The sequence below is a fragment of the Bos mutus genome, chromosome 11 (genome assembly GCF_027580195.1).
Source record: "Bos mutus isolate GX-2022 chromosome 11, NWIPB_WYAK_1.1, whole genome shotgun sequence".
Classification (NCBI taxonomy): domain Eukaryota; kingdom Metazoa; phylum Chordata; class Mammalia; order Artiodactyla; family Bovidae; genus Bos; species Bos mutus.
The window spans coordinates 92967565-92995243 of record NC_091627.1 but is presented as its reverse complement, the minus strand read 5'-3'; the positions used below and the strand labels follow the sequence as shown (position 1 = coordinate 92995243).

Genomic DNA, 27679 nt, shown 5'->3' with positions numbered 1-27679 from the left:
AACGAGCACAGGTCTGCTGGGCAAGGCAGCACTGGCACTAGGGGGAGGCTGCTCCGGTGACCCTCACGTCTCCTTCCAGACTCAGGATTTCCTGGCATCTCTAAGCGCCTTCCCAAACTACACTGCCCCGCCGAGGAAATGGGGAAGCAGAGCTAGGGCTCCTGTCTCCCAGCATCCCTCTCTGGGTGACTCAGGGCAGTCAGCCTGAAACCAAATACACTTCCCAGAGAGACTGGAGCTGACCGCGCTTGCCTTTTCTTCCTCAGAGGCAAAATCTCACCCTGCATCCTAGGACTGGAGAACCCACTGCAGGTTCCTGGTCCCTCTCACAATTCCTAGATTTTCAAAGAACTCTCGGTTGGGGTGGGGAGTGGGTGTGACTTTGACGGGCAGCACTGGGGTGGATCTCTGAGGTGGTCAACAGCTCTGTATCATATTTGTGGTGGTAGTTTCATGAATCTTACACGGATGATAAAGTGACATGGAACTACACGCACACACACACAATCAATGTCAATTTCCCAGTTTTGACACTAAACTGCAGTGTAATGGAAGATGGAACCACTGGGAGAAGCTGGCTGTAGGGTACGCAGACTTCTCGGGACTATCTTTGCAACTCCCTGTAAGTCTACAATTACTGCAAAATTTAAAAGGTTAAACAAAAGTGTCTTATTTAACCAAGAAAAAAATTTTGAAGTACTTCAAGTTGGGGTGTTTGTGATGGGCAGGTCCTTTAAAGCATGTGGGATCCTGCCTGGGTTTACCTGTGAGGCCCTCTCTCTGGCTTTCTGGATCCTCGTCTCATCGTTCATTGGTCACCCTCTCCAAGGACTTGACATTCCGCCTCTAGAGTACACGTTTGAAAGAGAAGCTTGCAAAGGGCAACACTTACCAACAAAAGCATGGATGGTGCTACCATGGGAGTTGAAACACCTGGGTGGGAGCTTGAATTGGGAGCAGGAGTCAGGTGGGCATCAGATTCCCCAGCTGTGAACAGGGCCCCAGCTCCTGCCTCTCCCGTCAGGGAGACCAGTAGCCTGATTACCTCCCCTGGAGGAGCAAGAGGGGATTGAGGCAGTGGCGTGCTGTGGGGACTCCATTTCCCTTCTTGTCATCGTTTTCCTTTTATTTCAGTGAGAGGCACACACACACACACACACTGCACTCACACACACGCAACGCTGTCCACTGGAGAGTCTCTGAGCTGGTGGGGATGGGGCAGGGCGTGTGGCTGCCCCTTCTGTCTCTGGGCCCAGGAGGCAGGGGCGGTGCTGTGCTTGGGGACTCAGTGTCACGCAGGGGACAGAGACTTAAGCGCTGGCCTTCTTGCTACCGCCGCCGGGGCTGCCCACTCTCCGATCCAGCCGGCTATAGGGCTCGAAGGCCGAGGAGCCCAGTTCGTAGCCAGCAGGCAGGTCCAGGAGCGGGGCGGTGGAAAAGCAGAGCGCCGGCAGAGGGGGCGGCAGTGGGGGCGATGCCGAGGTCAGCGGGTTGAGGTGTGGGGAGGAGTTCCTGGGGTCACCCAAGGAGGTGCCCCTGTGGCCGGCAGGCAGGCCCGGTGGGCCAGGGGTCAGCGCCAGGAGGCTGGGGGCCCTGGGCACGGACAGCAGCCGGCCGTGCTCCAGCAGCCGCAGGATGTTGGAGGTGGCGAAGGCCTTGGACGCCGAGGAGGATGCCCGCTTCTCCAGGTCTCTGCTCTGGTCTTTCTTCTGCTTGGTGCGGCGGTTCTGGAACCAGACCTTCACCTTGGGGCGGAGCGAGGCGAGGGGAGTCCGCGAGGGAGGGGGACAGGCGAGCAAAGTGGGGACAGGGAGTGGGGGGAGCAGGGGTGCAGTGAGAGAGGGAAGAAGAGCAGTCAGGTTGTCGCCAGCATCTTCCCGCCATCAGCCTGGCTAGGCAGCAAGAGACCCTGGCCCCCCAAATCACGGGCACCCCTCCACGGCTAGCCACCCTGACCCCTGGATGGAGGGAGGGTGCAGGTGAGGTTCGCCTCTTGGCCCACATGCTTTTCAGTCTTAGCCACCCCCACTTCCTCCTATCTCACCTGCCCCCCACCCCTAGCCCACCTCTGAAGGGAGCTCCCTAGCCCATCTGGCCATCCCGGCAGCCCCTCCCACCCCATCACCTATAAGCACCTCTCAACATAACACTGAGTATAAGAGGACATGTCAGGATGGTGAGGGACACTTCCAATGGCCACACTCCCCAAACCGGGGACAGAGCAGTGCCAAGTACCCCACATCCTAAATGGAGCCACCAAAGAGCAGAGACCTTTCTCAAGGCTGATGAGAGGAGAACTTGCCCTCTGCCAGCACCAGGCGCCTGGCACGTAGCACTCCAACCCCCTCCTCATCTGCAGAAGGAAAGGAAGGCTGGGGGGCAGGCGAGCTCAGTGGTCAGTTCTGCGGGCCCCTCACGGTGATGGGATTTTTCTCTCCTCTCTGGGGAAGGACAGGGTGCTCCCCTAAGGAGGCAGGTTGGGAGTCCTGAGGAGGAGGGACCGACAGTTACTCCCCAGTTGGCAAGCCTGGGGAGTACCCAGATCCATGTCCCCAGGAGCAGAGAGGCTCCCTTGCTCCTGGCTGGGAGGTTCCGGAAGGCTGGCAGTTGGCTGGGCAGTGTGCCAGCAGGGGACCATGGAATGGGGGGCTGGGAAGTAGAGGCATGGAGAGACCCGCTGGTGTCCTCCAGCCTGGGAGGACAGACGGGATGCTGTAACTTGAAGGAGAGGTGGCGGGAGAGGAGCAGGGCCGGGAGGCTGGCCCGGCACAGGATTAGGGCAGAGCTGAGGCTGCTTGGGACGATGCCTACCAGGCCCCTGTGGGAGCAACCGACCCTCCAGCCAAGGCCTCTGGCCATAAGGCTCCTCAGGCCCTAAGCGGCCACCCTCCCTGCCCTCCTGGCCCCGGTGGGGGAGGGGTAGCACACTCCCCCCTCCCTTCTACAGACTTTCTAGAGGGCTCTTCCCCTGCACGTCCCTCCAGCAGTGGGTCATGCCTGCTCTGAGTGGAGGAATGGGGAGAAGAAAAGATCTGAAATACATATGAGTTGGATGTTTTCAACAGGATTGGACTGCTTTTCGATAAACGAAAGTGACCAGGGAGCTAGGGGATCTACCTGAGGTTGATTCCTGCATTCACTCACTCACTCATGCATTCAGCAGATGTGGACTGAGCATCCAATCCCTGGGTTGGAAAGAGTCCCTGGAGGAGGGCATGGCAACCCACTCCAGTGTTCTTGCCTGGAGAATTCCATGGACACAGAAGCCTGGTGGACTACAGTCCATGGGGTTGCAAAGAGTCGGACACGACTGAAGCTACTTAGCGTGCACAGCACATGTGCCAGGCACTGTTCTAGGCTGCAGGATCCTTGCTATGTAGGGTGGGCAGGGTCGAGGGGGAGACAGATGATAAAAAACAAATACAAGCAAACAGGTGTGGCTGTCGGTGGCAGTAAGTGCTTTGAGCAGCATCTCAAATGATTCGTGGTGCGGAGTCACTTTTTAATGTTTCCAATGTGTTGTGGACCAATACTTTCGTAAAATACAATTAAAGTGAGTCATCAGAAAAACTGCTCTGTATGTTTCTAAACACGTACGCTCCATTTCTGCATTAACTTGGTATGCACAGACAACAGCTGTGGATTGGCACTTTGGCCACTCCAATGGAGAGAAAGGGGGCACCATAAGGAGAGGAGAGGCGGGGAGGCAGTGTGTTATCAGTGGGGTGGCAAACACGGCCCCTCTAAAGAGGTGACATTTGAAGCTGATATCAATGAAGGGCAGTCAAGGAAATAGGACGACTCGGCCAAGTCTGGCTGAAGGATGTGACTGTTGGTCACACTGGAATTTGACTGCTCCAGGAAGAGGTCCTGCCAGATCCTTGGGGACGTGGCTCTGTGTGTCACTGTAATCCTTTCCCCTGCTGGGAAGTCTTCTGGGTTCTCAGCCAGGCACTACCTCCAGGGACCCTTGAGTTTCAGTTCTCATCTTTAAGATAAGGACAAAAATACCTGGGTTGTGGCAGAGATCAAACATGAAATCCCTGGGGCCCACACTCGTGTGAGGTGTACTGCTCACCTTCCCTGTTCCTACCTCTGACCTGGAGGGGGAGGACAGACTCAGAGGCCATGGTTCCTTCCCTCGGGACCCTGAAGATGCAGCAGGAGAGAGATTGACCACTCCCCGCAAACACAGGGCAAGTAGGCACGAAGGGAGCGGCAGCAACAGGGCGTCAGCCACCACGGGGAGCTTTCACAGGGGCTCCTGTCCTATCCTGTCCTGGGTGTAACAGGGAGGGGAGGGCCTGCCTAGAACAGCACCTGGTACGCAGCAGGCAGGCAGTGATATATTTGCCCAAAAGTATCCACCTGCCAATGCAAGAGACCTAGGAGACTCGGCTTTGAGGCCTGGTTGGGAAGATCCCCTGGAGGAGGAAGTGGCAACCTGCTCCAGTATTCTTGCCAGGAAAATCCCATGGGCAGAGGAACCTGGCGGGCTACAGTCCATGGGGGCACAAACAGCTGGAAACGGCTGAGTGACTGAGCACGCACGCACATGCATGGGAGAACATGCTGAGAATTCCAGCCATATAAACCTGGCAAGTTAATTAGTCTCTCTGAGTTCAACTTTCTGAAATGGGAGTAATATTACTCATAAAGTCATCTTTTTTTTTTTTTTTTAGTGTTTTGACTGCGTCGTGTGGCCTATGGGAACTCAGTTCCCTAAGCAGGGATCAAACCCACGCCCCCTACAGTGGAAGCCTGGAGTCTTAACCATTGGACCACCAGGGAAGTCCTGAAATTCAGCTAACTTTTTATTAAAATTAGATGAATTAATGAATATGCCTGCTTTACATTTTGAGCATGTAATTTAATTTCTGTGTGCCTCCATTTCCTTCTCTTTAATATAAAAATAATAAAGAGCCATTCTGTTGTACTAAAAAAAAAGTACACTTAGTTTTTGTCCCTGGTTCTTGGTCCAGAGCCTTTTGAGGTTCATAACCAGCCCTCTCTGAGCGCACCTGAGTTTATGCTAATGAGGTGACTCAGGGTGGACCCCTCGTTTTAGAATGGGGGTTGGTCACAGAAAGACAAGACCTGTAATCAGAGGGTTGGAACTTTCATTCCCTTCCCTCCAGAAAGCACAGTGAGGCTGGAGACTGGGTCGTAAAGACTCTTGAACGATGACGTTTCCTCCATGTATTCTCCCCTCTATACCTGGTTCTACGCATCTCTTCTGTACGCCTATTTCTGAGTTGTATCCTTTATGATGGGGTTTCCCTGATGGCTCAGTGGGTAAAGAATCCACCTAGCCAATGCAGGAGATGCAAGAGACGTGGGTTCTTCCCATGGAGCAGGAAATGGCAATCCACTCTAGTACTCTTGCCTGAAAAATCCCAATGGACAGAAAAGCCTGTTGGGCTCTAGTCCAAAGTGGTCACAGGGAGTCGGAGATGACCTAGCACAGCATATATGCATGCATCCTTTGTAATAAATACCTGTGTAGAAGTAAATAGAGTGTAAAGAGTTTTCCTCAGTTCTGTGAGTCATTCTAGCAATTTATCAAATCTAAGGAGAGGGTGTGGGAACCCGCGCTGTATAGCTGGTCATAACCTATAGCGTGGGTGTTACCTCCAGGAGTTAAGGTCAGACCTGAATTGAGTTGTATTGTCGGACTCCCAGCTGGTATTGGAGAACTGGCTGCTGTTGGTGTGGGAACATACCACATAGTGTCAGAAGTGGTGTCAGAAGAAAAACCTCACACCTGTTCTACGAGCTTGTGGTGAGGACTAAACGAGTTAGAACACATCGAGCACTTAGAACAATGCCTGGCACACAGGAAACTCTCAGTGTTAGTAATACTGTACATTGTCTGCCGAACTCCAGGACCAGGGGAAGAGGCAGGAGGCTGGTGAGGACAATCAGCTGGTTGAGGGTTCTCTGCGGGTCCACGGTGTGCCGAGTTGTGTGCTGGGCTCCCCAAGGAGGCCTGAGGAGCAGACATGCCCTTCAAATACATTCTTGTTTTGGGGAAATGCATACAGGTAGGTGCCCACCACACCACACCACACCACACACACACACACACACACACACACACACACACACACACACACACCACACTTTACAGGTCAAGCCATGTAGAACAGGTCTTGCAGTGATGTCAAGAAGCCTGAGGAAGGCTTCCTGGAAGAGAAGGGACTTGGCTTTGACCTTAAAGAACAGATAAAGGTGGCCTGTACTGGCAGGGCAGGGAAGGATGAGGACTGAGGAGGAGTTGCTGGCCTGGGCATCTGAGGTGCCCTTGCGAAGAAAGTTTCAGAGGGGGAGTTGGGGGGTAAACTACGTGAGGCAAAGGGAAAGTAGGCTAAACAGGAGGAGGACCCCATGCCTACACCTCAGACCCTGGTCTGGGGGGTCTCCCTGACTCCCTCTACGAGCTCTGTCCCGCCTGGCCACTGCAGGCCTCCTGGACAAAGCCTGGCTGTCCAGCCCAGCTGAGCTCAGCTGGAGGGAGGGCCCAGCCGCCCCAGGCCACCTGCTGGGCCATTTGGGACTCTACAGGGGCGGCTTTCAAGACAGCAGCCCTCCCAGCCGCAATCCTGACCTCACTGCCGGGTGGGGTGGGGGTGCCAAGGCCAGGGCAGCAGCGGGCAGTGTGAGGAGAGCCTCCCCCATCCTCCCCAGACCCATCTGCTTCCTTCTCCTCTCCTTCCTCTCCTCTTCCCTTCGTGCGCCCTGGTTTGGCCCTTTTGATACATTTATTGGTACTTCAAGCTCTTTACCTGTAGCTAGACTTAGAGTCTCTGAGTCTTTTTTTGACAAGCTCCAGCATGGTTGCCCAGTATACAGGCAGCATAAAGGGGCCAGATTGCTTGTCCTAATCCTAGTTCTGGAACTTATTCGTTGTATGACCTTGGGCATAATAACCTCTCCTGGGTAAAATGGGATATTCCTGGTTGCTACAATCACAGGGTTGTAGGGGTTAGCAAACTAACATAACTAACTTGGAACAGTGCCTTGGCACAGTAAGTACTGGGGAAGTCTTATTATTATTACTACCACTTTTTTGTACCACCACCACTGCACGGCACACCCTTACAGGATTTTAATTCCCAGACCAGGGATTGAACCCAGGTCACGGCAATGAAAGTGTGGAGTCCTAACCACTGACCCCAGGAATTTCCCACTACTACTGTCATTATTATTTAGATCTATTAGTTTGAATAATACCACTCCAATACTTTGGCCACCTGATGCAAAGAGTCGACTCACTGGAAAAGACCCTGATGCTGGGGAAGATTGAGGGCAGGAGAAGGGGGTGACAGAAGATGAGATGGTTAAAGAGCATCGCCGACTCAATGGACGTGAGTCTGAGCAAACTCTGGGAGACAGCGGAGGACGGGGAAGCCTGGCATGCTGTAGTGCATGGGGTCACAAAGAGTCAGACACAACTGAGTGACTGAACAACCACCACCACCAGTCTGAAATGCCTCCATTCACACAGAGTAGGTGCTCAGTTTACAAAAGTCTTTCCTTTGGGTTGGGCAGACCACTGCTAAGTGCTAAGCCCTACCTGGGTGAAGGGGGAGTTCAGACCTTTTCTCTCCAACAGGAGGTTCTAAGGCTCACTGGGATGAAGGGAGGATGGGAAAAGGCCCAGAATGTGGAAACAAGAGGTCCCCAACCCCCATTTGTAATGCCTCATCTCTTTCCTGAACCTGTGCTCCCAGCAAGCCAGCCCTGCCCCATGCCTTTCTGCAGGCTCCCTCCTGCACCGGCAAACACCCTCTTAAGCCACTCCCTGCATCTTGAATGTCTCTCTCTCCTATCTCTCTGGCCTTTCCCTAAATTCCATCCAAAGGGCCTGATGGATCCAGAAGTGCCCCACTACCCCACCCCCACTGGCAAATGCCAACTTTCTCTTGTCAGCACTGTGTTTATTTGCTCTGGTTTACCAGTAACTTTAAACCTTTCCCTAATAGATGTCTGAACTCCAAAGCTGGGTTTCCGGGCAGCAGCCCATGGGCCTCATACCCCAGGGCGCTCCTGGACTGCCAGGGTAGCGGTGGAGCAAGCTGGCCCTGCCCTTTTACCTGGGTCTCGGAGAGGTTCAGCTGGCGGGCCAGCTCAGTGCGCTCACGGCCCACCACGTACTGGCAGCGCTGGAACTCCATCTCCAGGCGGTAGAGCTGCTCAGCCGTGAAGGATGTGCGGGTCCGTTTGGGCCGGTCCAGGTCCAGGCCCTTGGGCAGGACAATTTCTCGGATGGTTCCTTTGGCATCTGCAGGGGTCATGAAAGGAGGCAAATTAGTTCACTAGTTAAGGATGTAACCCACCAATGAACATCTTAATTAGAGGCTGTGTGGGACTTCCCTGGTGGTGCAGTGGTTAAGAATCTGCCTGCCAATGTGGGGGACACAGATTTGATCCCTGGTTCACAAAGATTCCATATGCCTCAGAGCAACTAAGCCTGTGGGCCACAGCTACTGAAGCCTGGGCACCCTAGAGCCTGTGCCCCACAACACGAGAAGCCATCACAATGAGAGCCTGAGCATTGCTACTAGAGAGCAGCCTCTTGCACATAGCAACAAAGACCCAGTGCAGCCAAAATACAATAAATAAATAAATTAAAAAAGAGGTAGCATGATCAGATGGGAAGCTCCTCAGTTCTGGGCCGGGCCGTGTGACCTCTGACAAGTTGCTTACCCTCTCTGGGGCTAGCCTCCTCAATCACCCAATGCAGTACGTTGTATCTAATGGGTATATGTATGTGAATGGGCCTCAGTACAAACGTCAGGTTTATTATCCAGCCTGGGCAGAAGGGACTCACTCTGTCTCAGCCAGGGTTCTCTTCCTTGGCAGAATAAGAAACAAATGTAAAGAGAAAATACCAAGTCCTCAAGAGCAGAGGAAAGGATGGTTTAGAATTGGACATGATCAATCAGATAAGGCTTACTGGAGGAGATGTCCAGAGCCAGGTCTTAAGCCCTGTGGGTGTGTGTGTGGTATGGATGGGTGCTCTCTCTATCCACAGACTCTCCTGGGGTCCCTGAAGAGGCTCGCTGTTGTAGGGTGGAGCTGGGATCCCCAGGAGGAGCCTGAGGACCACTGCCACCACATCAAGCTGCTGGGGTGCCTTCCAGAGGGGGAGTTTCTGCCACTCCCTGTGTGCTGAGTCCTGAACAGCAGGGCCACCATCCTGGTCCCTGGACCAATGTCATCCATGCATGGCATCTCCAATATTTTGAAGCCTATTTAAGAGAGGTTGAAAACATGCAGCTAACATTTGCCAGATAGTTCCACTTAAAAAAACTCAGCTAAAGCAAAATTTCCTGGAGGTGGGAGGGAGGATTTTAAATATATATATCAGCCTTAAGTACAGAGGCAAAGATGATCCATGTTTGAATCACACACACTGATGGCTTCAAGTCTAGTTATTAGAAAAGTTTATGTCAAAAATTAGAGTGTGGAAATATGCACCATCAAATTCCACATGTGTGCTCACGTCCGACTCTTTGCAACCACATGGACCAAAGCCCACCAGATTCCTCTCTCCATGGGATTCTCCAGGAAAGAACACCGGAGTTGGGTGTCATTTCCTACTCCAGGAGATCTTCCCAACCCAGGGATCCAACCCGCATCTCCTGTGTTTCCTGCCTTGGCAGGCGGATTTTTTTTTTACCACTGTGCCACCTGGGATTTACCAAACCCGCCCCGCCCCCCACGCATGCTGTTGATAATAATAAAGCTAAACTCACAGTAATTTGCCATTACAAAGGAAGATCAGGCACAGGTAACAGTGTTGTAGGAACTCCACCCCTCTCCAGAGGGCATACACAGTGAGAGTTTGCAATATGGTCAGAAGCTTTAGCAGCCTTGGCCGCTCATAGTAATAGCTGACGCCTCTGCAATGCATGCTCTGGGCCAGGCACCGTTTTAAGTGCTTAAAGCTTCCCCATGTCTCAGTGAAGTTGGAATTGTGATTATCCCCATTTTAGAGATGGGGAAATGGAGGTACACCTACCTAAGATCATACTGACAGTGTTTAAAAAACTCTAGAAACACCTTCATTTTACTTGATGAATACCCTCTTTTAGTAATTCTTAGTGATTCAATTAATAGGTTATAGTGAAGAGATAGGTTATAGACGTCATGGGTAGAAAATGGAATCCTCTGACTGGCTCATCATTGCCCTGGAAGATGTAGGAAAGGAATTGCATTTGGCAGGTGCTGTCATGAGGCTCCTTGTGAGCCATAAGACTGCAGAACCTAGTTTTAGAATCCCTGTTCTAAAGGGTGAAACTGAGATCTCTCCCTCCAAGTCCTGTAGTATATTTTATGAGACTGGTTCTGCCTACCTCCTACTAGGGCCAGTTAATGTTCCCTCCTCCAGGATGTACTTTATTTGGTTGCATTGGGTCTTAGCTGTGGTGTGTGGGATCTTAGTTCCCCGACCAGGGACTGAACCCGAGTCTCCTTCATTGCAGGGTGAGTTTTTATGCACTGGATCACACAGGGCAGTCCCACTCCAGGGCGCACTTTGGCTCTTCATAGGCTCCTGGCTCGGCTCACAGGTCATACCCCCAATCTCAGAGGTTCAAACACCTTCGTGTTCTCAGTCAACCATCAAGGAGAAGGTGAGCCTGGGGATGCAGTCATGGCCCAGAGGCTGTCCTCCCCCAGCACTGGGCTGGCCTTTCCAGGGCACTGGGCAGGACGCAGCACAGGGATGGGAGCCTTGCTCTCGGCGGGTTGGTAGAATCCAGCTTTTTGGGACAACTCAAGCTTCCCCCCTCCAATCCTTTCTACATTCAAAATGGGGGGTTAATGTTTGTGGCCCCATTGTGACTGGGTCCCCTTTGCTCAGGTTCTAGTGTTTCCAATTGTGAGATCAGGCTCAGAACTTTCCTCACAACACCCAATGAACCCATCTCCAAAGGCACTGATTTTTATTACAAGTATCTTGGGGGGTGTGAAGAGGAGAAAGGGTGATGGATGTCATATATGGTGCTGGAAGCTTCACATCCTCTTCCGGGTGAGCCTCTTGGAGCCCACCTGAAGCCCTGAGCTTGCTCCTGACCACTGATGTCAAACCATACAGCCCTTCTCCTCATTTCCTCCTTGTAGGGGAGCTAAAAGGGGCATTCCTGCCTCAGAAAGCAGCCGAGGGCAGCCCTCCTCCACAGGGCCAGAACAGGCAGCAGCATGGAATAAGCACCTTAGACTTGTCCCCAGATATCCCCAAAGTGAAAGTCGCTCAGTCATGTCCGACTCTTTGCGACCCCTTGGACTGTAGCCCGCCAGGCTCCTCTGTCCATGGAATTCTCCAGGCCACATACGGGAGTGGGTAGCAGTTTCCTTCTCCAGAGGATCTTCCTAACCCAGGGATCAAACCCAGGTCTCCCGCATTGTGGACAGATTCTTTACCTTCTGAGCCACCAGGGAAGCCCAAAGGGCCGTACAAATGAGCACGTGAAGAGAGGTTCAACACCACTCGCCGTCAGGAGAAAACAAATGAAAACCAGGAGAAAAATGATTAGAGGAGCGAAAATGAAAGAGTGAGAGTGCCAAAGGCTGGTGAGGATGCCAAGAAACTAGATGCCGCGTTCATCGCTGCTGGGAATGGAACATGGTGCAGCCACTCTGGAAACTGACTTTTAGGAAAGTTTCCTAAAAGGGTAAACCTATATTGACCATGGAACCCCGTAATCTCATTCCTGGGCATTTAACTCAGAGAGATGAAATCTTAGGTTCACATCACACCTACAGGGGGATATTCACAGCAGCTTTACTTGTAAGAGCTCCCAAATGGGAACAATCCAGGTGTTCCTCAATGGGTGAATGGATAAACAAACTGTGGTACAGCAATGCCTATAGACAGACACAACAATTTGGATACATCTTCAATTAAATTACACTGAGTGAAAAAACCCAAGGCAGTGCTTCAGATTATGTACGGTATGATTCCATTTATATTACATTATCAAAATGACAAAGTTGTAGAGGTGGCTAACAGATGTGCTGCCAGGGGTTAGGGAAGGGAGACTGTGACTACAAAGGATGATGTTTCTTGGTGGCGTCAAAACAGTTCTGAATCTTGATTGCCGTGGTGGTTATATGGATCTGTAAGTGTAATAAAATGTCACAGTACTATATATAAAGAAAAACGTGTATGCAAAAAATGGGTGAAATCTGAGGAAGGTCATGAACCTGGTTAATTATATTGAATTAATGTCAATTTCTGGATGTTGATCATGTATTATAGTTAAATAAGATGTCACCATTGTGAGAAGCTAGGTTGTGTTGCAGGTATATAGGGCTTTTCTACCATTTTTGCAACTTCTTGTGATTCTCTTACTATTTCAAAATAAGACATTAATAACAACAACAACAACAAAACATGCCCAGAGGTTAGAATGATGTTTCGTCACAGAAACTGACAAATCTGTTTGTGAAAAGAATACAATAGCAGCTCCTCAAGTGCCTCTGCATTTCACTCATAGTTTGTAAGATGATTTAGAATGATACATAAATAAATCTTTGTCATTTCAAAAGTTATGCAGTTATTTTAGTGTTTACTAGAACAAATTTAAATCTACGATTTTACATACTGAGCATGAAGCCAAAAGTAGACATTTCATTTGAAAATATAAAATATTCTTTCCACAAACAGATTTGTCAGTTTCTGTGACAAAACATCATTCTAACCTCTTGGCATGTTTTGTTGTTGTTGTTTGCTAAAATATTAAGTAAATAAATGAAACATGCATATAATAGAAATGGTAATGGTGGGATTCAAATTACTGAATATTGGGAAAAAAATGAAATAAGGAGTATACAACTAGAGCCATGTATACAGAGTGACAGAGTTTATGATAAAGGGAACGTTCTATATGTCTAGTCTCTCAATGCATTTAAGTAGATTGAGGACCATAAATTATCCATTTGGAATAAAATTAGGTTAAATTCGTGTCTCACACCATAAAGAACAATGTTTCAAATGGAATAGAGAGCAAATTGTAGACTATAAAATGATGAAGGCATTACAAGAAAATATAATAAGCAGTTTTTTAATCCTAAGCTTGGGAAGAGTTTTCCAAGCAAGATGCAAACTGGGACTGTAAAGGAAAAACAAAGGATGTTATTCAACTATATTAAATCTAAAACCTTTATATGATAAAAGCATCAAAACCAAGATAAAATACAAAATACACAATTGAAAATCTTTTTTAAAAGGCAAACAAATAATATCCAGAATATATAAAATACAATTAAAAATAATTATTTTTAAAAGGGCAATAGTCTAATAGAAAAAATGGTCAAGTAATTTTTGTGAGCTATTCACAGAAAAGATATCCAAATGGCCAATAAATATGTGAAAAGATGAACATAGCTTCACAGTAATCAGGATAATGCAAGTCCAAGCAACAATGGATAATTTTTTATCTCCCATAAGATCGGAGAGACATTAATAGAAGATTAATAAAGCAAAGATGCACTGTTGGTGATTCTACACTCCTGTGAACTGCTGGTAGGACCATAAATTGTCACAATCTTTCAAGGCTGCAATTGTCAAGTTTATAGAAGCACATAACTATTGCCCCAGCAATTTTATTTTAAGCATAGATTCATGTGCTCCAAGGTATACATCAGGATATTTGCTGCGGCATTGTTCAAAATGTTGAAAATCTGAAAGCATCCTGAGTGTTCCCCGTAAGGGATACAGATGAACAAATGATGATACATTCATGCCATTCATATTTTATAAAATACCATGTAGCTAAAAGAATGAGACAGTATCCATATAAATTGACATTAAGTGAAAGAAAGTAAGTAGTACTATCCCATTTCTGTAAATAAAACAACTATGTATATTCAACCACTCAACATAAATGTAAAAAATGTTAGTTGCTCAGTCGGTCCGACTCTGCAAACCGCATGGACTGTAGCCTGCCAGGCTCCTCTGTCCGTGGGATCCTCCAGGCAAGAATACTGGAGTGGGTTGCCATTCCCTTCTCCGGGGGATCTTCCTGACCCAGGGATTAAACCTGGGTCTCTTGCATTGCAGATAGATTATTTACTGTCTGAATCACCAGGAAAGCTGTAATAAATGCCTACTATGTGCCAAATAGTATTCTTGTGTTTGAGGATATGGAAATGAGCAAATTTGACAAGGTCCCTGTTCCTGTAGACCTTGTACTGGGGAGAGAGACAGATAATAAATTAAAAAATGAATATGTAGAGACTTCCCTGGTGGTCCAGTGGCTAAGAATCCTGCCTTCCTGTGCAGGGGATGTGGGTTGGATCCCTGGTCGGGGAACTAAGATCTCATGTGCCGTATAGCAACTAAGCCTGAGTACTGCAACTACAGAAGCCCACACACCCCAAGGAAGACCCAGTGCAGATAAAACCAAACCAAAACAAAACCAAAAAATCTAATACGTAACGTAATGATAAATACTGTGAAGAAAATAAAACAACGGGATGTTTCTGACCTTCTCCAAATAGCTAACATCCAATAGTCAGTGTTTCTGTGCTTGCTGTTTTAGCTAGGACCAGCAGAGGAGACCGCTCATCAAAGTCAAGCTAATGGATAAACCAAGGATGCTGCTTGCCAGTGTTTCCAGTTCTTTCCAAGCACACGGTAGGATTGCATTTATTTTCTGCCCTTTGAAATCAGATATGGCCACACGATTTGTTTTAGTCAAGAGGAAGGGATGCAGTCACTTTCAGGGAACATGTCAAAAGCCAGGTCTTGATGTCCCACCTCCCCTTCTCTCTGCTGGGATGGTCACAGAGGCAGAAGCCAAGCTGGAGCTTCATCAGCCTGGGTTTCTGAGTACCAAGACAAGCCCCTACCCACTTGTGATGGACTTATCAAGTGACTTAGAAATATATTTCTTTGTTAAACCTCTGAGATTTGAGGTTGTCCGTTCAGCAAAATCTAGTCCCTCCTACTGACAGAGCCCTCTTCCCTGAATTGTTGCTTTTCTAGGTGGAGTTGTGTGTGTTGGGGGCACCAGGAAGGAGGGACAGCTTAATTCCAGGGCCTCTAGGTGGGTAGGGTCTTGTTAGGGTGAAATGCATGAGTCTAAGCGGAATGAAGGCTGAGTTTTGCTCTCCTTCAGGTCTCCTCAAAGAGGGATGAGCCTCAGGAGTACCAGGGAGAGTGAATTCCACCCAAAGATCCTTTGCCATGGGAGAGGTGGTGACTCCTGCCTGATTACAGATAGCTAATGCTCTTGACCTCCAGCACTAAAAATGACCCTCTCCCGCTACCTCTCCCAGTAAACCCCCTCAAAGTCCTACCCAGACTTCATCCAGGTAGCACCCAGGTAGTTCCTTTACATGATAAGCTGTTAACACATTGATTTTTAAATGTAAAAATGTCCTTTCTGCCTTAATCTACAAATGAAATCTAATCACTATGAAAATTCCTTATAAAAAAACCTCATTCTCCAGTTTACTGGAAACATTGAAATGGAAGAAGAGGTGAGGAAAAACGTGCAAGAATAAGGATAGAATTCTTGCATTACTGTCACTGCAACATATATTACAAATCTACAGCAACTAGACTGGTGATGCTGGCACACGAGTTATGAAGCAAATCCACGCCTATATGAGGAACTGCGATATTATCAAGATGAAATTTCAGATTAGCTGGAGGAAAGACAAGATTACTCAAGACCTGGCTTTTGGACAGTTAGTGCATCATCTGGAATAAAGACATTTATCTCACAGTGCATGCAAAAATATATATAAGATGGATTAGAACTTTAGATTTAATAAATAAATCTCTGAAAGTGGAATAAAAACACTGACGAGTTTTAAAAAATAAATAACAGATTTGAGTACCTAGAGAAAGAAACTGCGGCAGGATGAGAGACAGTTAAAACAAAAGTAACAGATTGGGAGAATATTAATAATACATGCAAAACAGCCTAATGTCTAGTTCACACACAGCCTTTATGGTCTAACGAATAAAGTCAAGCAGTCCAGTAGGAAACTGAACAAATTATATGAAAGGGTTATTAAGAGAAGAAGAAATCCTAGTGGCTAATAAATATGGAAAAATACGCTCAGAGGGACTTAGAGAAAATGAAAGTTAGAATAGAAAAGAGATAAATTTTTTTTCAGATACTTTATCAGACTGGGAAAATTGTACTGGCAAAGGTGAACGAAAATAGGTTTTCTCAAGCTCCATTGGTGAGAATACAGGTGAATAGAGGAAAAGTTTTTCTTGAAGGACAATTTCACAATGCCTAGCTAAATTTAAAAATGTATAGTTCTTTTGTTTCAGAAAATTTACAGAGGTTTCTACGCCAGAGAAATATTGTGTATTTCATAAAGAGCCACTGTTCGTAGCAGTTTGTAGGAAGGGGTGGGAGAGAGGAAAAGCTGAGTGTTTATCAATAGCAACGCTGCTGATGAAGCCACAGTAGAGGCATGCCTTTGGCTGTTATGTAGGCATGAACAAGAATGAGGTGCATCTTCATATACTGACCTGAATGGGTGTCCATCATATACTGCTACGTGAAAACACGTTCGTGTGTACAAGCCTAGTGCTATAAAGAACAAAAGGTAAAAGCAAACTGTGTGTGTGTGCGTGTGTGCTTATACCTATACAGAATTAAACCTGGCAGGATGGACACCTCTCTCTTCTGTTTACTCTGTGGAGTGGAAGCTGGTCAGGAAGCAAAGAGTTCCCCCATCTTACTTCATGTACTCCTTTATTATTTGGTTTTGCAAAGACTGTCACAGTCTCTGCAGACTATTTTAGCAGTGTGCAAAAAATCCCACTTTCATAATATATAACTTACATATTTATGTTTTCAATTACTAAAGTAAGTCTAGGAGGTTATATCTTGGGAGTGAAGTACCTTGGGTGGGGTAAATGAAGAGTTTTCAACTTTCACTTCATTACAGCCTGAATTGGTTTTATAATTAAAAGAATATTTTATACTTCAGAAATAAAAAGACATGAGAACAAAAAATAAAAGACAAATTATAAACTCAAAAATTGTAACATACACTGAATTTTTGTAACATAAAATTAAAGAGTATTCTAAATATATATAACATGTAATATGTGTAATATTGTTACCTTTGGTTGAGAAGAACTTCCTAGTTGAGACCTAAAACATACAAGCCCAAAAAATTTGAGTCAAAAAAAAAAAACAAAAACCCAATTCACAGCAAGGTTAAAAAAAGAAAAAGAAGAAAAAAGAATGAAAAAGATCTGGGGATGTTTGCAACACATGTCACAGAAAAAGGGATCATTTTCTTTCTATATACTAAAATATGTGTATATTTGTATGTTTACATATGTTACATATATGTTATATATTTATGTAGTCTATAAATAGTTTACAACTATAAAAAACAATGAGTAAGTCAATAGAGAAATGGCTAAGCATATGAATGAAAAATTCACAGAAGAGGAAATAAACATGAAAAATAAGTATATAAAAATACACTTAACCTGACTAGTAATCATAAACACCAATAAAACAAGATTTTTTTTCACTTAAAAGATTTTGCTCTAAAAGACTAAGTACATCCTGGGTTGGGAGGATATGGAGGAGAAATGGTATGTTTATACACAATCTCAGGAATATAAATTAGTACATTTTGGTGTTTAGAAATATCAATCATAATTTTAAGTGTATATACTTGGATTTTAAAATTTCACTTCTAGGAACTTACCCTGTAATTATATGCATACCAGATATATGTGGAATGATGTTTATTATTTTAAAATTTTTATCATAAGAAATTTCAAACATACAAAATAAGAGAGAAAAGAGAAAAAGAGAGAGAGAAAGTATAATGAATTGTGATATGCCTATCCTCCAGCTTCAACAATTATAAACTCAGTAACAATCCTAGCTCTTCTATCTCCCTATAATCTTAAGCAAATCCCAGTCACCATATCTAGAAACATTTTTATCCAGAAAGATTTTTATAAATGTTTTTAATAAATCCTTTTATAAGTATCTTTAGAAAACAATCACAATACTACTGTCACAATTAGAAACATTAACAACCATTCCTTAATATAATAAAATGTCTCACTTATTTTCATATTTTTCGTATTGTCTCATGAGACTTTTTAATAAATCTGTTCAAATTAGGATACAAAGCATTGAAGCATTGTTTGTAATTGTGAAAAGTAGAACCATCCTTAATATCCATCACCAAGGGACTGGTTAAATAAATATTATTGTATCTGCATAATATAGTATTATGCAACTGTTAAAAATAATAAGGCAGTTCTAGATTGAAAGGTATCTATTAAATGAAGAAAAGAAGTTTGCAAAAAACCCTCTTGCAATCTATAACTTATTTATGTTTTTCAGTGTCTAGGGAAAGTTTGGGAGATTGCATCTTGGGAGTAGAAGTGTATTATGTGGGGGAAATGAAGAACTTGCAACTTTTACATGATATAGCAAAATGGCACGGATTGATTTTGTAATTAGAAAGAGATTTTATAGTTCAGAAAACAAAAGACATCAGAAAAAAATTAAAGGACAATTTATAACCCCCCAAATTGCAACATATATTGAAAGCAATGAACCACTGTCCACAATACAGAATTTCTACAAATCAATAAGAAAAGGAATATTTGAAAATTAAAATGGTCACATGAAATGAATTAATAGATAGCAGAAGAAATGCAACTGGCCAATAAACATGAAAAGATGCTCAACTTCACTGATAATCAAAAAAATAAAAATTAAAATGCCACTGAGGAACTTCTTAGCAAAGATGTGTAAGATATATAATCTCTAATATGGGGAGAGGACAAAGGTGGGGGTCTAAATTGCTAAACTTTTCTTCCCCTGCAAGAACAATTTAACATCTATCAAGATAAAAAGTGTGAACTGTGAAAGCAAGACTTGGGGATACAAGCACTTTCAGGCATTGCTAAGGGGAGTAGGTACCATCTTATTGAGGACCCTTGGGCATTATCTTGCAAATTACAAACACAGGTACTCTTTGACCCAATAACCTATTTTCAGGAACTTCTCTGACAGGTAAGACCCACACATGTGGAAATGACCAAGGAACAAACATATTTAATGTAGCATTGTATATAATAACAGAAGATAAGAGAAAAGCTAAATGTCTACCATTAAGGCACAGGTAGTATAACATACATTCTGGTCTACCCAGTCTCTAGAAATGGAATACTATGCATTTGTAAAAAAACTAACAGAAGTTCTTTATACCCTAAGATACATTGGTAAGTGAAATTAGCAAGGTGCAGGAAAATATATATAGATACCACCATATGCATAACAAGCAAAAGGAAAAAAAAATAATGTACTGGCTTACAGAAGCATAGACATGATTTGGAATAACATATTGGAAGGCAGTAAATAATGGCTGCCTTTGAGCCCAGTGGGAATTGGAGGATGGGGAAGAAGGATGGGAAAGAGATTTCTCATGTGTACTTAAAACAACTTTTTGATGTTTGAATCAAATGAATCACCATTTTAAAATTAAAGGAAACACATTGAAAATTTGTAGAGTGTACCTCTTTTTTTCCACATGAGTTTTCAATCAAGCTTTTAATGAAAAGATCATAAAATAACAATATCTCATCACTGTACATTAAGACTGCAGGCTCTGAATGGAGAGATCAGTGACCAACTTTACTATGACACTGGAGGGCTGTCCACGTGCAGCTCTGACCTGAAGCAGCAATTCCACTTCTAGGAATTTATCTTTAGGAAACACTCAAGGGCTCAAGACGTGGGCATTGGGAGTTCATTTCTCAAGCTCTCAAACTTTCCCCAGTAATTGAAAAAAATTAATATGTAGGTTATATATTACAAAAGTAAGATTTTCTGCAAATTGCTGTTTTTCATTTGATAAAATTTATTCAATAAATATCTTTCCATCTAGAAGTGCTTCATTATTTTTAACAACTGCATTATGCAGCTATAATTATGCAGCTATAATAAAATTTTATTTAACCAGTCCCTTGTTGTTGGATATTTAGATTGGTTTTACTTTTTCACAATTACAAAGCTTCGATGTACCAGAGGAGAACAACAGGAACATCCTTCTAGAGGATACGAAAATCTGCTTTCCTCCTCCAGAGGAGTACTGAGCAGAAAGGGAACAGTGTGAAATGGCTGAGCGGAAAAGATGACCTGGGGGTGGGGGTTGAAATTTTTTTTTTTTTAATGGTAAGTTGCAAGACAGCTTATGTAATGTGTATATAAGAGGGGAGAAATCTACTGAAGCACACCTGAAACTAGGAATGGTGGCTATTTCCGGGAGGTTTCTACCGCCCCCACTTTTTTTAAACCTTGAGACCGTATTCCTTTTTTTTTTTCTTAATTTTTTTTTTCCATGTGGACCATTTTAAAAGTCTGTTGAATTTGTTACAATAATATTTCTGTAAACGTTTTGGTTTGTTTTTTTCGCAGGCCACCAGGCATGTGAGATCTTAGCTACTCCACCAGGGATGGAACCCGTATCCCCCCTGCATTAACCACTGGACCACCAGGGAAGTCCCCATACTGCTTTTTGAATTTAAATGCTCTACCTGTTTTGTTCCCATCTATTTTGTGAGCGTGGTCTTACGTTCTTCGCTGGGTGTCTTCCACCCGTCGAGCCCTGGCTGCCAGCGCTCTGCGGTGGGCGGTGGGGCAAACAGAACATAACAAACCTAACTTTAATTACCCCGTTGTTTCAAGCTCCAACCAAGGAATTGGGGCCTGTGAATTGGGCGGGGAGAAGGGGCGCAGATTTACCTAGTTATTAATATTTCCCTGGTTGGCTCTGCAGCGGAACCTCCCCCAAGCAGCTGAGGAGAACCGGGAGGCTCACTACCGCCCTCCGGGCCCTGCTCTTGCCCGGCCTCCTCGTCCAGACGCTGCCTGCCTCCAGACTGCCTCCGCGGCCCTGGGGACCCAAAGAACGAGTAAAAAGAAGAACGAGTAATAAGAACCACATTTGAGCTTTTTCGGGTTTTATATTTCCGTGGCCCCCGAAGTTGACGATTGCACAAAATTCCAAAAATAGGGCGCCGTCAACTTTCTATTTTAACAATTATTCTGTGCTCTGGCATCATCACCATTTCATGTAAGGAACGCCTTTGTAACGTCAAAGAATGAGGTCACTGCAGCCCAGACGTTCTTCCCCGGGAGGGGCGTTGCGGCCTCCTACCTAGTGAAACACGAGGTTGGTTTTGCTTCCTCTAATTCATTCGGCAGATATTTACTGAGTGCCTACTGTATGCACACGGAATCGTCTGGAGAGATCGCTAGGGTTTGGCGGGTGCGGTGTCTACCTCCTACGTGGTGCCTGCGCGGCGTCTAGGGGACCCGGCTCCAGTACCCTCCTTCCTTGAGTTATTCGCCTACGTCGCTCCCTCGCCACTCAGGCCCTGCCGCCACTCAGGCCCTGCCGCCACCCCGGCGGGCCAGGAACCTCGCATGTCCCCGCTTTCCAAATGGTCTCTCGGTTGGCCGTCAGCGCCAGCAGCCCTACCATGTTGGTCTGGCACGTAGTTGCTCAATCGCTCAGTCGTGTCCGACTCTCTGCGGCCCCGTGGACTGTGGCCCACCAGGCTCCTCTGTCCATGGGGTTTTCCAGATAAGAATGCTGGAGTGGGGTGCCATTTCCTACTCCATTGGCACATAGTAGGTACTCGTTAATGTTTGTGGAATCAATCAACTAGCAAGCGAAGGGCAAGATGATGGGAAAACGTGGGTGAGTTGGGTCAGAGGATTGTACTGGGGTTGGGGGTGGCAGTAGCGTCTCACAGTCGCGCCCCCTCCCCGCCCCATCCTTGACCCGCCGCGCTCGCAGCCCTGGCTTTTCCAGGTTCGCCCACTCTTCGGCTTTGTAGGCCAGATTGCGTCCTGGCGCCACCTCTTCACTGCCACCTTGGCACCCCTAGCTGAGACCCTCCAACCTCCCCCCTCCTGGAAGCGGACGGAGCGGGGCAAAACAGGCGCGCAGACCACCCGGGTCCCGGGGATCCTGGGTCGGCCCACTCGCCCCGGCGTCCTCTGTCAGAGGTTTTCACACTGGGGTACGCAACTCCGCGGGCTGAACTGCCGGGAACCGCTACCCACTTTCCGAGGAGGGTCAGGCCGATCTTTAGTTTATACTAAGCAAACAGGAAATAAAGACAAAATTCATATGCTTCCTATACCGTGCCCCACTTCGCCGTCCATTTAAAATACAAATCAAAGAGCGAACTGAGAGGGAGCTTGGGTTGGTTACTTTGGCCCCAGACTTGAGTCGGGGTAATTGAGGAAATGGCGTCGAGCCAACGCGAGCCTTAGAAGCCCTGTCTCGCTACGGGGGTGCGCAGTTTGTGTGGAGACTCAACGTATTTGGTGCGGCCGAACAAAAGTCCAGGGACGCATGCTGCAGCAGTCCGCTCCCTCCTCTCCAGATCCCAGTACCCACCCACTGTCCCAGCCTCCCTGCCCGGCTGGGTCACCCGGGGACCACCGAGAAGCTCTGACCTTTCAGGCGCGCGCACGCGCGCTCGTGTGTCTGCTGCGCGCGGGATGCTGGCCACGGGTCCACAGGCGCCCGAGTTCAAGAGACCACCCCGGGCGGCAGCACTGGCTGAGAACCCGAGGAGCCCCGGAAGGCCCTTCACAGATCCCAGAAAATGAAAGTGTGCCCGCAAGACCTGCTTCTGCGTGTGTGTGTGTGTGTGTGTGTGTGTGTGTGTGGGCCGGGGGGTGGTGGGGTGGGAGCATGAATAACAAGTAAAAAGTAAAGACTCAAAATGATAGGGTCCACAGACCGGCCTTGAGAATGTGCGTCCTTCGGCCAAAAACAAAGCAAAATGAAAAACATGACAAACATAAAACGAAAACAATCCTAGGAAAATAAAAAAGAAACCTAATACTCCCCACAAGCTCCCAAAATAAAACTAAAACCAAAACCCCCAAAGCACAATCTCCTGCGTGAATCATTTAAAGCTTTCAACCACTGCCTGGGAGGAATGGTCCCAGTTTTCTCTTAACAGACTTAGGTTGAGGCTCCAGTCCCAAGGTCTGGTGCCCGGAGGGCCCAGACACAGGAACTTGCCATCCAGCGGCTCCTTCCAATAAACACTCTGGGTCACCGACTCCATTGCCAAGACACCCCATCTGGGGGTGGGGGGGTGGGGTGGCAGGTGTGCCCTCGTGGAGCTGCCATGCCTTGGGTGGGGGGTGAGGACGCTTGGTCCAGGTCGAGTCATCCTGGGTCCAGGGACTGCTGTAAATCCAACTGGAAAGCAGGTGATTCTGGTCAACGCTGAGCCCAGACCTGGCTGCAGAAGGGGTTTGTCTGTTCCCTGGGTTGCTACTAGCTCAAGCCCCCAAAAGGCTTGGCCCCTTGCCCAGCATTTTCAAACATGTCTGCAGCGTCCACGGCTCTGCCTGGTGTATGCCATTGTGCTATTTCCACCAATACATTTCTGCAGCGGGTCCAGTACTGCCCTCAATTCTCAGGGGGCTAGACGCCGCTAAATTCAATCACCCCTTGCACCAAACTCACACCCACAGAGGGAATTGTTCAGCCACAGCCAGAGGCCCTGGGCACATCCATCAGGATCCCAGGTGAAAACATTTCTGCTAGTGGGTATTGGTGCTGCAGGGGTGAGGGGGGTAGTCATTCACTCAGTCCGAGGATTCCCACAGCTTTCCTGTCCGCCTGTTACCAGAGGAGGGGTGCTGAGTCAGGCCCAGGGTGTCACAGGTCTCAAGGTGCAGGACTGTACTGGGGGCACCTCTGAACTCTGCCTGACTCAGGCCTAGGTGGCAGTGCAGAGTTGAGGAGGCCCAACTGGGGTTTTGAGACTGGCAGGTCAGAGGGACGCTTTGGGTGAGCTGGGACCAGCTCTAGGCATTGTTCATAACATCTGCTGGGTGGGTGAGGCTGGTGGATGGCCATTCCGGGATCTGTCCAGAAGCGTTGCTGAATTGACTCCGGGTCCATGTGAGAATCATCTAAGTGCATCTGAGTGTGCAGATATGAGCATGGATTGTGAGGTTTGGGAGTTTGGGGTGAAACGTGTCCCCACTGTTTTGATTGCAGGGATCCCGGCTCAACCGAAAAGGCAGTACCACTCAGGCTGCAGCGAACTTGGAGCTGCGGCTCTCTTTCTACCTGCTTCCTCCCCGTGGCTTGTCTTTTCCAAATGTTAATATAAAACAAAAGGGTTTCCCACCCCTTTCCCTCACTAGTCAAAGGGCTGTGCATGCAGAGGTATGGGGCAGCCAAAGTGGCTTTAGGGCCCCTGTGGACGCCTAGCTGTGTCCTCAGTGGAGTGTCTGGTGTGCCTGTTGTGCACACCCGTTATCTCGGTGCCTTGCTTGTGCCCGTGTGTGGCATGAAGCGGCCTCCATTTTGAGGCAGGGGATGTAGCAGGTCGGCCTCCCTGGCTCCCTGACCCACATTTTGCAGAGGCAGGGAAACTTCGGTGATTGGTTGTGTGAGGGTTCCTCGAAGGGGATTGGGGAAGGCCGTACTGTGTGGTCTGCAAGGTGGCATTGGGCCTCCTTTCGTCAGCCAGTCCTCATCCCCTTGGCTGCTCACCTCTGAATGCTTTACACAGCCTTTGGGGCCAGGGGTTGCGGTGGGGGAGGCCTCTGAGGAACGAGGCCCACGGCCTGAAGCAGTTTTAGTCTCCTTGGAGCTCCCACCCCTCTCATTCCACAGAATATTTATGGAGATCCCGCTGCTTGTTTGGAGTTTTATAGACAACATCTCTGACCCTGAGCACGGCACTCAAGGGAAGAGCTATGCTTTCTTCGTACAGATGAGGAAACTGGGTCACAGAGAGGCAAAGAAACTAGTTCAAGTTCAAAGGGCTGTAAGACTTGTATTCCAAATCAACTTCACGTAATTCCAGCACCAAGCCTTTCTCTTATTCCTCTGCATCTTGGGACTCCCTCAACAGGTCTGTTACTTTGGGGTGGAGCCCTCAAGGGAGCAAGGGCAGAGTGGGAAGGAGGCAGAAAAAAAGACTCAGAGAAAGAAGGGCTCTTTCTCAGAATCTTCACCCAGCCAGCAACTTAACAATGGACATGCTAACTGCCTACTCTCCCCCATTTTATGGTTTCCTCCACGGGTACTTTGGGAGGATAGATCCTCGGAGGTCAAGGGCAAAATGTACTGTCTGTTTAGAGCACACTGGAGGGACATTCAGCGAGGGACCAGGGTGCCCTGAACTTCCTTTCGCCAGTGCAGGGCCTTTCATCTGACAGAGCCTCCGCCCTGGGCCCAGTGGGGCCCGGAGTGACGCAGGTGACTCTGGCTAGGAGGGATTAGCGGTAAAATGACGTCCCTGATATCTGAGGCCTGTAATAACCTCCTTGTCGTTAAATGGAAAAGGACAGAGAGATTTATGTAGGCCCTGCATTTACCTTTTATTTCTTTTAAGAGAATAAGTACCTCCTCTGTGCTCTCTTTTCATTATGTTGTCTCAGTATAACGGTGCTGCAGTATTGCCCACATGAATTTGGAAAACTGCAGATAACAGTGCACACTAGCTGCCCTGCATCCAGCAGGGGGTCCATGGATTGCTCCTGGAGTGGGTGGGCTCTTGGAGGGTATCATTTTTGATCCTACCTTCTATGACTCAACATCTGGGAGTTATCTGTCATCGCATGCAGACACAAAATCTATTCCATCTGCCTGGAGTTAGAGCAGAAGGAATGGTAGGTGGGCACAGAACCACAACTGTTCAGGCAGAAGGAAATGAAAAACCCACAGATGGAGTGTGAGGTGGTGAGTGTCCTTAACCTGGGAATGTGGGTTTAGGAGGCTGATTTTTCTGTTTCTGGAAGTCTTGCAGATTTCCTTAAGGGAACTCCAAACTGGCTGCTAATGCCTTGTACACAAGACACCCCACAGTCTATGGAATGGATCTAATTTAATCCCAAGTGCCCAAGAGGGCCACACACCTGTTGGAATCCCTGTTGGTTGGGGACCACCTCCCCATGCTCTGTCCTTTGACCCCCAGAGCCTGACCCAGAACGGCACTGAGTGACTATACCTGGCCTGGAGCTTCCTGTGTTTCCTGAAGACCAGGGTCCCCAAGTCTGTGTCCAGGATGGCCACCAGGCAACTTCACACTGGGCTGCCTCCATGCTGTACCTTTAGCCCCCATTCCCAGAGTCACCCAGACTCAGCAGCTGTGGGGAAGCTGTGAGCGACCAGGCCAAGATGTTTCTGTCTGTGTGTGGGTAGCTCACACACAGCCCAGTCCAGATCAAACTCGGGGGTCCTAGTGCTGGTTTCCCTTCCCTAGGCGGCGGCCGAGGAAATCAGCTCCGACTGATTTCTTTCTAGGCCTTCAAGCTCGAAAGAGAAGCGATCAAAAAGAAAGGGCAAGAAAAAGGCAGCGGGATTAACCGGGGGCAGCTGTTACCCTCGAATGGCCTCTTTCCGCTGGGTCTCCCAGTCCGGGACTCTGGGACGGTGGGGGAAACAGACCTCCGGTTTCGCCGCGGCCTAGGGACAGGCTTAAGGCAAGACCTCGGAATCCCCTTTCTTCTCCTATCTCGCTGGGCGAGGCCCGGATCCGGCGAAAGGCGAGCTGGGCGTCAGGCTGGCTTTAGGGGCCGGGGAAGCCGCAGCCTCGCAGCGAGGAAGCCAGGAAGAGCCGGGCACTCGGATTCTTGCAGGAAGGGAAGGCGGGGAAGGCGAGCTCGGCGGAGGGAAATGGCCGGGAAAGAAGAGAGGAGGGCGAAGGGCGAGGGAGAATCGGTGAGACGCGAGAAGCCAGGCCGTGAGAAGGCCGCGCCGAGAGCCGGCTGGGCCCAGGCGCCGCGAGGAAGTGGGAACCGCGAGAGCGAAGCCCCGGCGGGCGAGCGCGGCGCACGCCGCCCTCTGCGTTCCGGTGCCGTCTCCCGGGAGCAGCCCATGCGCCTGCGAGGCCGGGACCGGGAAGCGGGGCTGGGAGGCGCCCGGCAGCTGAGCGGAGCCGGGCCTTCTCCTCCCGCGGTTCCGGGCGCTGGTCCCTCCTCGCCCTGACCCCGCGGAGCGCTCGTGACGCTTTTCTCCGCACCCGCCGCGAGGGTCGCGGGGCGGGGACTCGGCTCTCCGTATCCCGCACTCGCATTGCGGCCCCCGCCACGGTAACCCGCCCGGGTGAGACTGGAGAGCTGAGCATCTCAAGGCAGTGAAACGGGGATCTCTTCCGTACCGCTCGCCGCTTTGTCCCCTGCACTCAGCTCAATGTCCAGCACACAATGGACGCTCAAAATAATGTTTGCTGAATGAATGACTGGACGACGATCGTCTGAATGAATATAGGACTTGGGAGGTGGAGGCTGCAGGGAGCTCGGAGGCCCCGGTGAGGGAAGGGAGGGGAGTCCAGTGGGCTAGGGCTTCGAGCCGTCCCCTTACCTCGCACCAGGATGCGGCGGCAGTGGTCTGCCTCGCCGAGCCCCGGCTGCCCGTCGCGGTCTGCGCCGCTCTCCCTGGAGCCCGCAGGGCTGGAGTCGGAGGTCCCGGCAATCTCCCTGGGGCTGCGGCCGCCCGCATCAGCGGTCGAGTCTTCTGCTCCGCCGCCGTCCCCGCCGCGCCCGCTCTGCGACTCCCGGCGTGCGGGGCCGCGGTCGCGCTCGGTGCCCCCATCGCCCATGCCGGCCGCCACCGCCGCCTCCGGCACCGCCTGGCCAGCCTGGGCTGGCCAAGC

The 27679-nt window shown here is 48.3% G+C and overlaps 1 protein-coding gene across 2 annotated transcripts; it reads right to left on the bottom strand.

Moving 5' to 3' along the window:
* Positions 1 to 929: 929 nt before the first annotated feature.
* Positions 930 to 27674, bottom strand: VAX2 (ventral anterior homeobox 2). 2 transcript variants are annotated; one of them, XM_070380168.1, is made up of 3 exons: positions 26033 to 26385; positions 8097 to 8284; positions 930 to 1745 (listed from the first exon to the last, which is right to left on the bottom strand). In XM_070380168.1, the coding sequence occupies exons 1-3, from the start codon at positions 26124 to 26126 to the stop codon at positions 1311 to 1313; spliced, it is 717 nt and encodes a 238-aa protein (XP_070236269.1). In that variant the 5' UTR covers positions 26127 to 26385; the 3' UTR covers positions 930 to 1310. The 2 variants fall into 2 exon arrangements, with proteins under 2 accessions (XP_070236269.1, XP_005891814.2); XM_005891752.2 differs by lacking the exon at positions 26033 to 26385 and adding an exon at positions 27388 to 27674 and having other exon boundaries at positions 944 to 1745.
* Positions 27675 to 27679: the final 5 nt, after the last annotated feature.